Raw genomic sequence first — 12,934 nt, forward strand, 5'->3', positions numbered from 1 at the left:
CGGTAGCAATACCAATAATACCCCCTTGGCTGTTCCGCATGCCAATGGTAGATGCATTTTAAAATAAATGAAAAGGAAAGGTGTATGCCTAAAGAAATAGAAGTGGATCAATATTTGAAACAAAACTATTTTAATAGTATTCAAATATATACGGATGGGTCAAAAAATCCGGATTCTGGGTATACAGCAGCAGCCATATATATTCCCTATTTTAAATATAGCACAGCTAAAAGGTTATCTAACGATGTATCTGTATTCACAACAGAAATGATGGCAATTCTAATGGCATTGCAGTGGGTGGAAGAAATCAGTCCTATACGTGTAGTAGTTTGTTCAGATTCATATTCAGTATTAAACAGTTTAAATAGTGGGAAATCAGCATCTAGACAGGATATACTTTATGAAATTTTACAGAATTTAAATGGAATAAATCAAACAGGAGTAAGAGTAGAGTTTTTATGGATACCTGCTTTATTCATTGCATATAATAGGAAAAAGTGAGTCAGATTGCTGAAATTACTGTGGAATAACAGAAACAGTTGAGCATGTGCTCTTACATTGTGAGGCATATAATAGACAAAGAAAGCAGCCTGATGAAAAACTAAGAGATATGGAAATCAGTGACATTTCAGTTAAGAATATATTTCAGAATGCACAGAATCAGTTAAGGGTTTATAATTTTCTTCTAAGATATTTGAGAGATAGAGATTTGATCAAAAGAATTTAGTTGTTTTTTTTTAGTATATAATATTTTCGTTCATCGAGGCCTCACACTCCATCCCAGCAGGTGGCGGAAATGCACCTTGAGCTGGTTTGCAAACCGCCATTAAACACAAAAGAAGAAGAAGAAGAAGAAGAAGAAGAAGACACGTAAAATACCTAATGTTATTTTAGTAATTTTAAGAGATTGAGTTTTATATAGTCTTTTTAAATTAATAATCAAGATCACTTCGGGTCTTAACATGGTAAGTTTCTACAGCATTACTGACACAATTACAGTTTGCACTGTTTTTATCAATCACGAATATTTGACACTGTACGCTATAAGTCACTATTTACGGGAGAAACTGGTATAATTCATAACCTGCTCAGTCATTAATTGCACCACTAACTTCATTTACAGCAGTCGTGCTGCTTTGCGGTTTGCCTGTATTCACTAAAGCCTTCCTCAAGAGAATATCAGAAAGTTACGAGTATGTGACCACCTGAAGTTTTCATTGATTCTGTGATTAATGTGCCATTTATGAACAACATGAGCCCCAGTGTAATATTACTGAGTGGTCTATGTCTGACGATAGAGGGGCGGTCAAGGCTAATTCAGGGGGTCCGTAGACCATGACAGAAAATCTGTGTATTACCCCAACCTGGCGTAAAAAAGCGTGAATAAATCCTATGATTGCATACTTCACATTACCCCACATTAGTTAAACATACCGTAACTTCACATGTTAGGCTGATGATACACGGGGCAACTTTTGGAGCAATGTTGCTTGGGCACTTTCCCATTAGGAATAGGTAACAGATTTCTATCTGGATAATTGAGATCGGCCGTGAGCCCTGTGTCTCACCTGGTTGCTCGTTGACGGCAACATTGCTCAAAAAGTTGCCCCGTGTATCATCAGCCTTAACTTATTTCTCTTATTTAACCAGTGGTTGGAGCAAAAGACTACACTACCTTGTAGGCTACAGTGAAGTTTGTAAATGCTGTTCAGGAAACCTAAAACTTCAACTTACTTCAAACAGGGCTGACAACTTTTGAGTTCAGCCTGGAGTGAGAATTATTCAGGAATAATTGACAAGCTTGCGATTAAGTATGTCATTTTTTCTCTGTTTTTCTAAACTAAACAATGCAGGGAACCCTATTGTTGAGGTTAAAAGTAACAGCTGATTTGTATACAAATATTATACCATTTTTTTATAATAACGTTATATTTTTACATTATAATTATAATAAAAAGCAATTATATGAGTAAATATAATAAACATAATTTTTGCAAAATTCTCTCTAGTACACATTTTTCTCGGTAGTTTATGGGCACTGCATGGATTTTCTGCAGTTATGTGACAATGTTTTATAGCTGCTGTGCTGTCTTAACGCGATTTTTGAGTGATTACATGAGACGCTATACATTAAGTTGTAGTGTATCTTTTAACATGGATGGGATGTGCATTCGATGATTATTTCATGCTAACTGGATTTATCGTTTGAAATTCTTGTTTGTTTATCGTTTGAAATTCTCTTGAAATTCGCTGTCTGTGTCCTCTCTGCTCTGCGATGTTTTTCACTCCGTAAGAAAGTGAACGTGTGGCGCGAGCGGCTGGAAACAGACGAGATCAAGCGTGATGCAGAACACCAGACGCGTCGCATCCTTGAGTTCAAGGCTAAAATAAACGCTTCTTTCAGTGCAATTAAACAAAGAACATCAAATAGTAGCATATCAAATATTGGGGTGGCCGATCAGATGTCAGGGGTCTGGCTCCGCCACTGATTAACATGTACTGTATCTATCTGAGAATTTTTTTATTTTTCTCCCCTTTAAAATTAAACTAGTTAAACTAATTATGTTGAATAAATCATACTTTTGATCTAATTTGACGAACAGGTTTGCAAAAAGGTCTGGTTTTGCTTGGGGGCACTTAATTTCTGCCAGTATTGTTGACTTGACAGCACAGACACTATTTGAAGAGGACTGAACTGAGCTGGATGACATCACTGAATCATCAAAGAACCGGCTTAAGCTGAAAAACTGACTGTTTTCTATTGTCCCCCTGCATTATTATTATCAATGATATTTACCTAAAATCCATTGTAGAAAACAAAACCTGCAAATTTATTTGATCCTTTAACAACAATAAAACGGCTCGACTCTGTACTGTATACTTGTAAAACACATTAAACTTGGAGTAAAACATTCATAGATGGCTTGGTGTGTTTTTTGTTTTGTTTTTTTCTCTCAGATTCCTGTATTATCAAAAAGTTCAGTGAACATGAGGGACCCCAAGAGGGTGGAGCAGATATTAACATCCATGAGAAATGCTGGACCTAGCACACTACAGGTAATGATTTCTCCTGAAAGTGTCAAGCCTGTTTTAGCACTTGTCATTCACACCTCAGATTTGACAAAAAGCCTCAAGAAATGGGTATGTAAAGTAGCAGAAAATTGGGAGAGTTGACCAGCAAAACACAAACCTACAACACTCATTTCAAATCATCTCAGATGTATTAAGCGAGGTACGAAGAACGGGCCCCAGGACAAATCCAACCCATCGAGTACACCTGGGACAGTTTTGCTGGGGTTAGGGCCTTAAATTGTCTTTTAACGTGTTTCTCTGCAAAGATAACTTTGGAAATGGGTCTCCAATAAATGTATCAAGACATAGCTGTTCTTTCGTTTAATTTAAAGGAAGTTCTGAGTTCAGCCTGGAGTGAGAATTATTCAGGAATAATTGACAAGCTTGCGATTAAGTATGTCATTTTTTCTCTGTTTTTCTAAACTAAACAATGCAGGGAACCCTATTGTTGAGGTTAAAAGTAACAGCTGATTTGTATACAAATATTATACCATTTTTTTATAATAACGTTATATTTTTACATTATAATTATAATAAAAAGCAATTATATGAGTAAATATAATAAACATAATTTTTGCAAAATTCTCTCTAGTACACATTTTTCTCGGTAGTTTATGGGCACTGCATGGATTTTCTGCAGTTATGTGACAATGTTTTATAGCTGCTGTGCTGTCTTAACGCGATTTTTGAGTGATTACATGAGACGCTATACATTAAGTTGTAGTGTATCTTTTAACATGGATGGGATGTGCATTCGATGATTATTTCATGCTAACTGGATTTATCGTTTGAAATTCTTGTTTGTTTATCGTTTGAAATTCTCTTGAAATTCGCTGTCTGTGTCCTCTCTGCTCTGCGATGTTTTTCACTCCGTAAGAAAGTGAACGTGTGGCGCGAGCGGCTGGAAACAGACGAGATCAAGCGTGATGCAGAACACCAGACGCGTCGCATCCTTGAGTTCAAGGCTAAAATAAACGCTTCTTTCAGTGCAATTAAACAAAGAACATCAAATAGTAGCATATCAAATATTGGGGTGGCCGATCAGATGTCAGGGGTCTGGCTCCGCCACTGATTAACATGTACTGTATCTATCTGAGAATTTTTTTATTTTTCTCCCCTTTAAAATTAAACTAGTTAAACTAATTATGTTGAATAAATCATACTTTTGATCTAATTTGACGAACAGGTTTGCAAAAAGGTCTGGTTTTGCTTGGGGGCACTTAATTTCTGCCAGTATTGTTGACTTGACAGCACAGACACTATTTGAAGAGGACTGAACTGAGCTGGATGACATCACTGAATCATCAAAGAACCGGCTTAAGCTGAAAAACTGACTGTTTTCTATTGTCCCCCTGCATTATTATTATCAATGATATTTACCTAAAATCCATTGTAGAAAACAAAACCTGCAAATTTATTTGATCCTTTAACAACAATAAAACGGCTCGACTCTGTACTGTATACTTGTAAAACACATTAAACTTGGAGTAAAACATTCATAGATGGCTTGGTGTGTTTTTTGTTTTGTTTTTTTCTCTCAGATTCCTGTATTATCAAAAAGTTCAGTGAACATGAGGGACCCCAAGAGGGTGGAGCAGATATTAACATCCATGAGAAATGCTGGACCTAGCACACTACAGGTAATGATTTCTCCTGAAAGTGTCAAGCCTGTTTTAGCACTTGTCATTCACACCTCAGATTTGACAAAAAGCCTCAAGAAATGGGTATGTAAAGTAGCAGAAAATTGGGAGAGTTGGCCAGCAAAACACAAACCTACAACACTCATTTCAAATCATCTCAGATGTATTAAGCGAGGTACGAAGAACGGGCCCCAGGACAAATCCAACCCATCGAGTACACCTGGGACAGTTTTGCTGGGGTTAGGGCCTTAAATTGTCTTTTAACGTGTTTCTCTGCAAAGATAACTTTGGAAATGGGTCTCCAATAAATGTATCAAGACATAGCTGTTCTTTCGTTTAATTTAAAGGAAGTTCAATTCTTTTCATTTTCCTTCCTTTCGCATAAATGCATAAAAGCATACATAAATGCAGTTTGCACAACAGTGATCACAAATGAGATATAATTTGAAGGCAGGTCAGTTTATATTTACGAAATATTTACGGGAGAAACTGGTATAATTCATAACCTGCTCAGTCATTAATTGCACCACTAACTTCATTTACAGCAGTCGTGCTGCTTTGCGGTTTGCCTGTATTCACTAAAGCCTTCCTCAAGAGAATATCAGAAAGTTACGAGTATGTGACCACCTGAAGTTTTCATTGATTCTGTGATTAATGTGCCATTTATGAACAACATGAGCCCCAGAAATATAATTTGATGGCATTTCTCTTTATAACATTTTTCTACATTGATTTCCATGCTTTGTTGAATAAAAGTGTACTTGAAGTGAAAGCTATGAACTCTATATTGCTTACAGGCGAACAGTATCTCAGGAAAAGTGTAAAAGAAAAGAAAATGATGGACCCTATATGAGCCCATGTCCTCTGGACTGCACACTGCATGAATTGAATAACCACTAGATGGCAGTATGACAAATGAAATATTCATTTTCAAATATTCATCAGTATTCATCAAAATGTGGAATCAGTAATAAAATAGAACAGAAACAAATAATGATAGATATTATTGAAATTATGCTAATGCATTTTTTGCATAACCTGGGCTTTTTTACTGGGTTTTTATTGGGTTTTTACTCTAATTGAATGAATATGAATTTAATGTAAACTACTTCAACTTTACTGTGTAAAGACCGTAAAACGGTACATCTTTCTAGGTTTGGTAGAGTTTGAACTGATTTCTCACAATGCAGATATTAGATGTTTTTTCTGTGTTTTCTTTTGAATACAAGGCTTGGATGTTTTAATGACTTGGGTATTTGAAGGATTTTTGTTGTTTATGTTGTAGGTAATCTCAGATTTTGACATGACTCTCACCAGGTTCGCCTACAATGGCAAACGCTGTCCTACATCCCATAGTAAGTACAACAATCACTAATATTGCCTTTAGTTTTGCTGAGCTAGTTGTCCACCAGTCAGTTAGTGAGGTTAAGTAGTTTTTTTTGTGTGTGTTGACAGCATGCTGGGTGTTTAGCTGTTAGACTGTCTGCACAGTAAAACTATCTGTGTAATGCTGCATCTTCAATCATTTAAAATCTTTACATCCATAGACATTCAGACAGGTGTCTTTAATCAGATGTTTTTGTTTAGTTGATTTTGAAAATGTGTACAAAAGCACAGAATGCTAGATTAAGGTTGTAAGAGTTTAACGAGTTTTCTCTATTAACATAAATATGTAAATCTGACCTAAAATTAATGCCGTTGAACACTGAAAGCTGTAAATAACCTACAGAAAATGAATCCGTGTCAGAAGAGTTTATCTTGTGTGCTTTCTCTTGTGTTGTTAAAATGAGTAATAAATTGTATGCTTTCAGATATTCTGGACAACAGCAAACTGATCAGTGAAGACTGCAAAGCCAAGGTGAGAAAGCAAGTGTTTTCCCTAATGAATATGTTAAGCTTACATTTAGTTTAGACTCAGAACTCTCTGTGCAACTATAGATGTTACACTGTTATGTGTTTGATGTGAAATTCACAGATTTTCAACCACTTTGAGTAAACGAACAATGTGTGTTATTTTTTCTGTTACCTGTACCAAAATATTCCTGTTTATTTGTCAGTTCCAGGGCTTTTGTGAAAACTACAGATCATACTTCTGTTACCTTGTCTGTTTTATTTCTGTTCATTTCTTTTCTGAAGCAGAAGTTTCATGCAATCCCTAGTTGTCTTAAAATGCTGTTTTATCACAAACACTGATCATTTATTCTGTGTGCAGGTTTTACAGACATATCTTACCTTAACTTAGCACTGTATAGATTTCTTTTTGATGACCAGTGACATTTTTGAGGATTGTTTTTCTGCAGCTGAAGAATCTTCTGGACACTTACTACCCTATAGAGATCGATTCCACACGCTCAGTAGAAGAGAAGTTACCACTCATGGTTGAATGGTGAGATACAGCTACTCATTGCACAACTTATCTCTCAACAACAAACAGAAGGTGAGCCTATGATGCATGTGATTCCCGTGAGGGTCCAAGTCTGACCATTGTTTGTTATACGGGTTGAAAGTGTATGTAAGAATGCACCAAAATATCGGCCAATAATCGGTATCAGCTGATAAAAGCAGTTATTTGCACCATCAAACGATTGTTTAAAACCGCCGATGATCAGAGCTGAAATCAACATGAATGAACATCATAAGGAGTGTTGAAAGATACAGACCACTTACTGAAATGTATCATGTTAGTTAGCTATAAAAAATATGTAACGGGAAATATAATAGAGGGAACCAAAAACACCATGGTTTAAACCACACAATGAAATTCTTACTTTGCAAGGCTCCCTTTCACAAAATATACAAAAATATACAGTATAGAATATAAACAAACTATACAAAAATACACAAATGTATACAAAAATATACAAATACAAATATACGTTGTGCAACGAACAAGTTAGTATAATGGGAGGTGAGATAATATTTGAAGGGTTGTTCAGGAGTCTGATGCCTTGTGGATAAAAATGGTTTGTAAGTCTTTTTGTCCTTGATTTTATACTCCTACCATTTCTCAGATGGCAGAAGTGTGAAGAGACTGTGTTGTGGATGTGTATTGTCCCTGATGATGTTGTGGGCCCTCCTGATGACCCTGGTGCTGTAAATATCCTGAAGTGATGGCAAGGCTTCTCCACAAATTAACTGTGCCGTTTTTATTACACGCTGGAGAGCTTTCCTGTCTTGAACAGTGCAGCTTCCATACCACACTGTGATTCAACTAGTGGTCACACTTTCAATTGTACATCTGTAAAAGTTGCCGAGGATTTTGGTTGTCATGCCAAATTTCCTTAGCCTTCTTAAGAAATACAGTCGCTTCCTCCACTGGTGCCTTAAGCAGAATTGTATTGTTGTGCCCCATCCCTCAAATATTATGGGGGAAAAAAACACCTACTATAGAGGTCAAAATAGAACTTTTAATAAAATATAAAAGTAAATAAATAAATTGTAATTAAATTGTATTATTTATAAATTACAATTATATCTCTAGACAGTTAGGCTACATATGGCTATGATTTTATTAATACAGTTGTCTGATTGATTTTATAGTCTCAAGCATTCAGAAATCACACAAAAGAAAATTAAGCAGTTTTACTACGATAAAACCATGGTTAATTTTTGGAAGGATTGTGACGTCCACGTGTTTTTGTTGAAGAAATTATAGAGGGTGTAGCATTTCTATCGCAAAAAGGTGGCCAAAAATTAAAGTGGATATTTGAATTCAATGTTTAGTCAATATTAAACAAGGATTCGATCGTCCTGTAAGTGTTACAACAGCAATTAACAGACGTTTGGCGCCCTTTGCAGGCATTTGTAATAATATGTAATGTATTGTACATACATTTTTTTTTTTTTTATTTAATATATTTATTTATTTTTATTTTTAATTACATTATGTATTTTAACAGTGTTATTCCAAGAAATCATATGATAATTATTAATTAACTAATCTTTATTGCCTCATTGTTTTTATATAATGCATTTTAAGGCATGGAAGCCATTAAAGCTGGCTGCAGACTAGACGATTTTCAAATCTTAACTGATTTTAAAACCACGGGAGACCACAGACATGAAGACCGTTTCAACTTTAGATTTTTAGCCTCTGAACGCGCACACTAGACGATTCGACCAGACCGCGAGACCAGACCACACACTTGATGATTGTAGGGACGATTTCACAGTGACACGAGATCTGACGGAGACTTGCGAGATCAAACGTGACTAGAGAAGAAAAACAAATAGAGGACAATCAACTTTGTCAGCTGGCTCTCCCGGCACTTCACAGTGAAAAACAAAGTATAACAAAGAATATGGGTGATGTATTCTGCTGACGTGACATGTTTGTGGCTGCCAAGTTTCATCTATAGAAGCACGCAACATCCGGTAGGCAACGCTTGCTCGATCTCATTGGCTATCGCAGATATCACGTCAGAGGCAGCCTGATCAAGAGTCCTAAATATCAAACATTTTGATATTTACGATTTGAGTTCGGGGACGCTCCGTCTCAATCAGGAGCAGATAAATAATCGTAATGAAACCACACAATAGAGGATTTTTGGGACAAAAAATCATTTGTGACAAGCCGTGAATCGGGCCACTTCCCCCGATCGTTAGGGGGTGCAAATCGGCCTTATAATCCTCTAGCGTGCGACCAGCTTTAGGCAGATGCGTTGCTGATGGTGAAATTATTACCGACATTAAAACACGTTATTAACGTCAACAGCCAAAAAAGTTTAACAGGAATATGAATGTAAGTTACCTGAAAATTATGCATGGGCTTCATCTTGGGCTATTTTTTTTTTCTTTTCTCTGCGCCGGACTACTGATGTCTTTAGTTGCCCATCAATTATGATCATTTGCAGTCAGTCGCGGCCGTGGATGCAGGAATGGCGCGTCACGTGTGCTTAGCCTTCTGCCTACTGCGTTCACCGTAAAATGCATTTTTTATAATTATATACAGTCGTGTGAAAAAGTTAGGACACCCTATTGAATTCCATGGTTTTCTGTATCAGGAGATAATAAAAAAATTATCTGGTCCTTGGAAAGTCTTAAAATTTGGAAATAAAGCCTCCGATGAACAATATCACATGACACATCACACCGTGTCATTATTTGATTAACAAAAACAAAGCCAAGAGGGAAAAGCCATGTGTGACAAAGTTAGGACACCCTATGATTCAATTGCCTAGATCCACTTTTAGCAGCAATAACTTGAATCACATCTGTTCAAAGGTCATTGTTCTAGAAGACTTATTCTGGATGCAACTTTGCAAAACTAAACCGTGCTGCCATGTTTTTTTAGATAGAATATGATGGACAATTCAAGTCCATCATATTTTTTTAACTGTACTGTCATGAATTTGATCATTTAACATGTTAACTGAGGCCTGTGGAGCCTGCAATGAAGTTCTTGGGTTGTCTGCCAAATTCTCTGAGCGTTACATGGTCTGATGAATTTGTGAATTTCTGTGAAACAAATCTGTGAATTTGCTGGGATGTCCACTCCTGGGAGGATTGGTGTCTGTTTTGAATGTTTTCCACTTGTGAATAATCTTCCTCACTGTAGAGTGATGGACTTGAATTGTTTGGAAATGGCCGTATTACTCTTCCCAGATTGATGGCAGCGACAATTGCTTCTTTAAGATGATTGCTGATGTCTTACCTCCTTGGCATTGTGTTAACACACACCTGAAGACTCCAGACCAGCAAACTGCCAAAACATCTGCTTTTATAGAGGTACTCACACTTGCTGATGATCAAAGGCATTTGATTAGCAGTGCCTGACTGCTACTTACCCTCTTAATTCTTATGTTAACAGTAAAGGTGTCCTAATTTTGTCACCCATGGCTTTTCCATTTTGACTTTTTAGAAGCAATGACACGGTGCAAGATGTCATGTGTTGGTTTTAGTTAGGTTTTATTTTCCAAATTTTAAGACCTGGAAAGAGCCAGTTTTTTTTTTTATTATGTTCTGATAAGGAAAACCATGGAATTCAATAGGGTGTCCTAACTTGTGTGTTCATGTTTTTTTTTTTTTTATGTATATGTTAATTTTAATATTGAATGAAAGTGTTTTATTTATTTTTTTTGGAGCAACTGGGATGGTGCCTCACCCCCCCGGGAGTTGGTGCCCTACACAAACTGCGCACTCTGCGTATAGGAAGGGTGTCAGCCTGACGCCTGTTTCACACATACTCCGTCTGCAGTGCGTATGCAGTCCATGTGTGGTTCGTATGCGGTGCAGAAACAGCGCGGACTCATTGTGCTTTCACACAGGATGCGTTTGCAGTCCACTCCTGATCCACGGCTGAACACCAGAAACAACATGTATCCATTATATTGATTTCAAATCCAAACGTTGTTACTGAAAATGCTTTTTCAGCATTGTGATCCTCTTTTATCACAGTACAGTAATACAATCTTTCATAGACATATTCACGTTTAAACTCAATAAATATAAACAACGTATTATTCAATGCATTTGACTTCTATATTTGTATATTAAGTTGCTCAAGCAAGTGGCAACACATTTAAACACCGCATACGCACTGCAGACGGAGTATGCGTGAAACGGGCGTGAGGGTGAGGAGCTTTTCGTGGTCTCTGTGGTATGATTGTGTTGAATGCCGAGGTGTAATAAATAAATAGCATTCTCACATACATGTCCTTACCCTCCAAACGTGTGAGGGCTGTGTGGATTGCAGCGTTACCATCAGCGGACGGATTTTGTCGATATGCAAATTTAAATAGGTCCAAGGTGGCTGGAATGGTCCTTTTTATGTTGGCGATGACTATCCTTTCAAAACACTTCATAACAATTAGGGTGCAATCGGGCTATAGTCATTCAGGCAGGTCACAATGCTTTTCTTTGGAAGAGGCACAATTGTGGTTGTCTTAAACTAGTGCGGCATCAAGGTCTGAGTGAGGGACAGATTGTAGATTTCCACCAGCACTTCAGCCAGTTCTGACGAGCAAACACTGAGTGCCTGACTGGGATGTTATCTGGGCCGGCTGCTTTCCATGGGTTGCACACTTCCGTCATCGTTAACGGCTGGTCTATGTGGTAATACATCGGGCAGGACATCCAAACGCTCGCCTATCATTCATCGACCTCAAATATGGCTTATCATCTGAAATATGTTAGTAGCAGCAACTTTACATGGCCGCTCAATCTAATGTTTACCTAGAGAAATGTGTGCTGTTCAAGTTTCTGTGTGGAGTTTGAAAGCTGAAGAGCCCCGCATGGGCCTCAAATTTAGGCCCTAGCCCAGCCCTGTCCCGAGACGCTCAGGCCCTAGCCCAGCCCGTGTCCGACAGCTTATCAGAATTACCGGCCCGAGCCCGTTTTTTTTCCCCCTTCTCCCAAAACGGCTTATACTACTGTTTCAGGCTCCGCTATTAAAATAGTTCCGTTTTGTATGTAATGGCAAAGTGATTATATTTTGTTTCGTTTTTTTATAAAGTTAATTTAGGAAAACGTTTGGAGCATTTTTTGTTCTTTAAATATAAGTTTTTATTTTTTAAAGCAACGACCAAGCAGTCAGCGGCAGACAATGAGTTGATCTATGTTTGATCAATTTTGCCTTCTCAAATCATCACGACTTACCTAAAATAAAATCTATAGATATAAAACAGTTCAAGCATATAACAATGTTTAAACGTTAAACCTAGATAAATGTGCGCTGTATCCAATAGTTTGTGTGGAGACTGGAAGCTAAAGCGCGCTTTGCAGGACATGGAGGTGCCAGCGCAATCACTTGCATTTTTTTCAGTGGATACGTAGTCATTTTTGCTCATAAAGGTAAAGAGTAATAAATCATTCGGAACTGTGAAGGGTCTACTTTTATTTGTGTGCACTCACAATGTCAGCAAAACGTTGTGCTTTTATAAAATAAAGAAAAAAAACATGATGCGCTTTCTGCCGTCTCGTCTTGAACAGGAGCGCTTCACAAAAATGAACCGAAACTCAGTGAATACATGCCTCACAGACATGACAAATATATCTATAAAAAGCTTTAAATTACTACTTAACGAAATAAAACAAATCAAAACCAAAAAATCTTTCATTATAATTATAATCATAATCACAATCCGTAAAGATGCACTTCTCTCTAAAGGCACGTCTAATGAGGAGATGGCGAGTCAGGATCATCATCTTCATCTTTGCGACACGGACTCAGAAAACACTAATTTATTAATAAATAATTCAAATATCTCATTATTTCCCCCCGA

General features: G+C 37.1%; 1 protein-coding gene across 1 annotated transcript in view; it reads left to right on the forward strand.

Moving 5' to 3' along the window:
• Positions 1-1,128: 1,128 nt before the first annotated feature.
• The window catches only part of LOC107730547 (cytosolic 5'-nucleotidase 3-like), a 23,926-nt gene continuing 12,120 nt past the window's right edge, over positions 1,129-12,934 (forward strand). Inside the window, exons 1-5 of the mRNA XM_016541402.1 lie at positions 1,129-1,182; positions 2,959-3,057; positions 5,998-6,067; positions 6,524-6,570; positions 7,013-7,098. Of these exons, the coding sequence (XP_016396888.1) occupies positions 2,989-3,057; positions 5,998-6,067; positions 6,524-6,570; positions 7,013-7,098 (272 nt within the window). The 5' untranslated portion in view covers positions 1,129-1,182; positions 2,959-2,988. The remainder of the gene's footprint in view (positions 1,183-2,958; positions 3,058-5,997; positions 6,068-6,523; positions 6,571-7,012; positions 7,099-12,934) is intronic.

Source organism: Sinocyclocheilus rhinocerous, unplaced genomic scaffold (genome assembly GCF_001515625.1).
Source record: "Sinocyclocheilus rhinocerous isolate Xijiao unplaced genomic scaffold, SAMN03320098_v1.1 scaffold3354, whole genome shotgun sequence".
NCBI lineage: Eukaryota > Metazoa > Chordata > Actinopteri > Cypriniformes > Cyprinidae > Sinocyclocheilus > Sinocyclocheilus rhinocerous.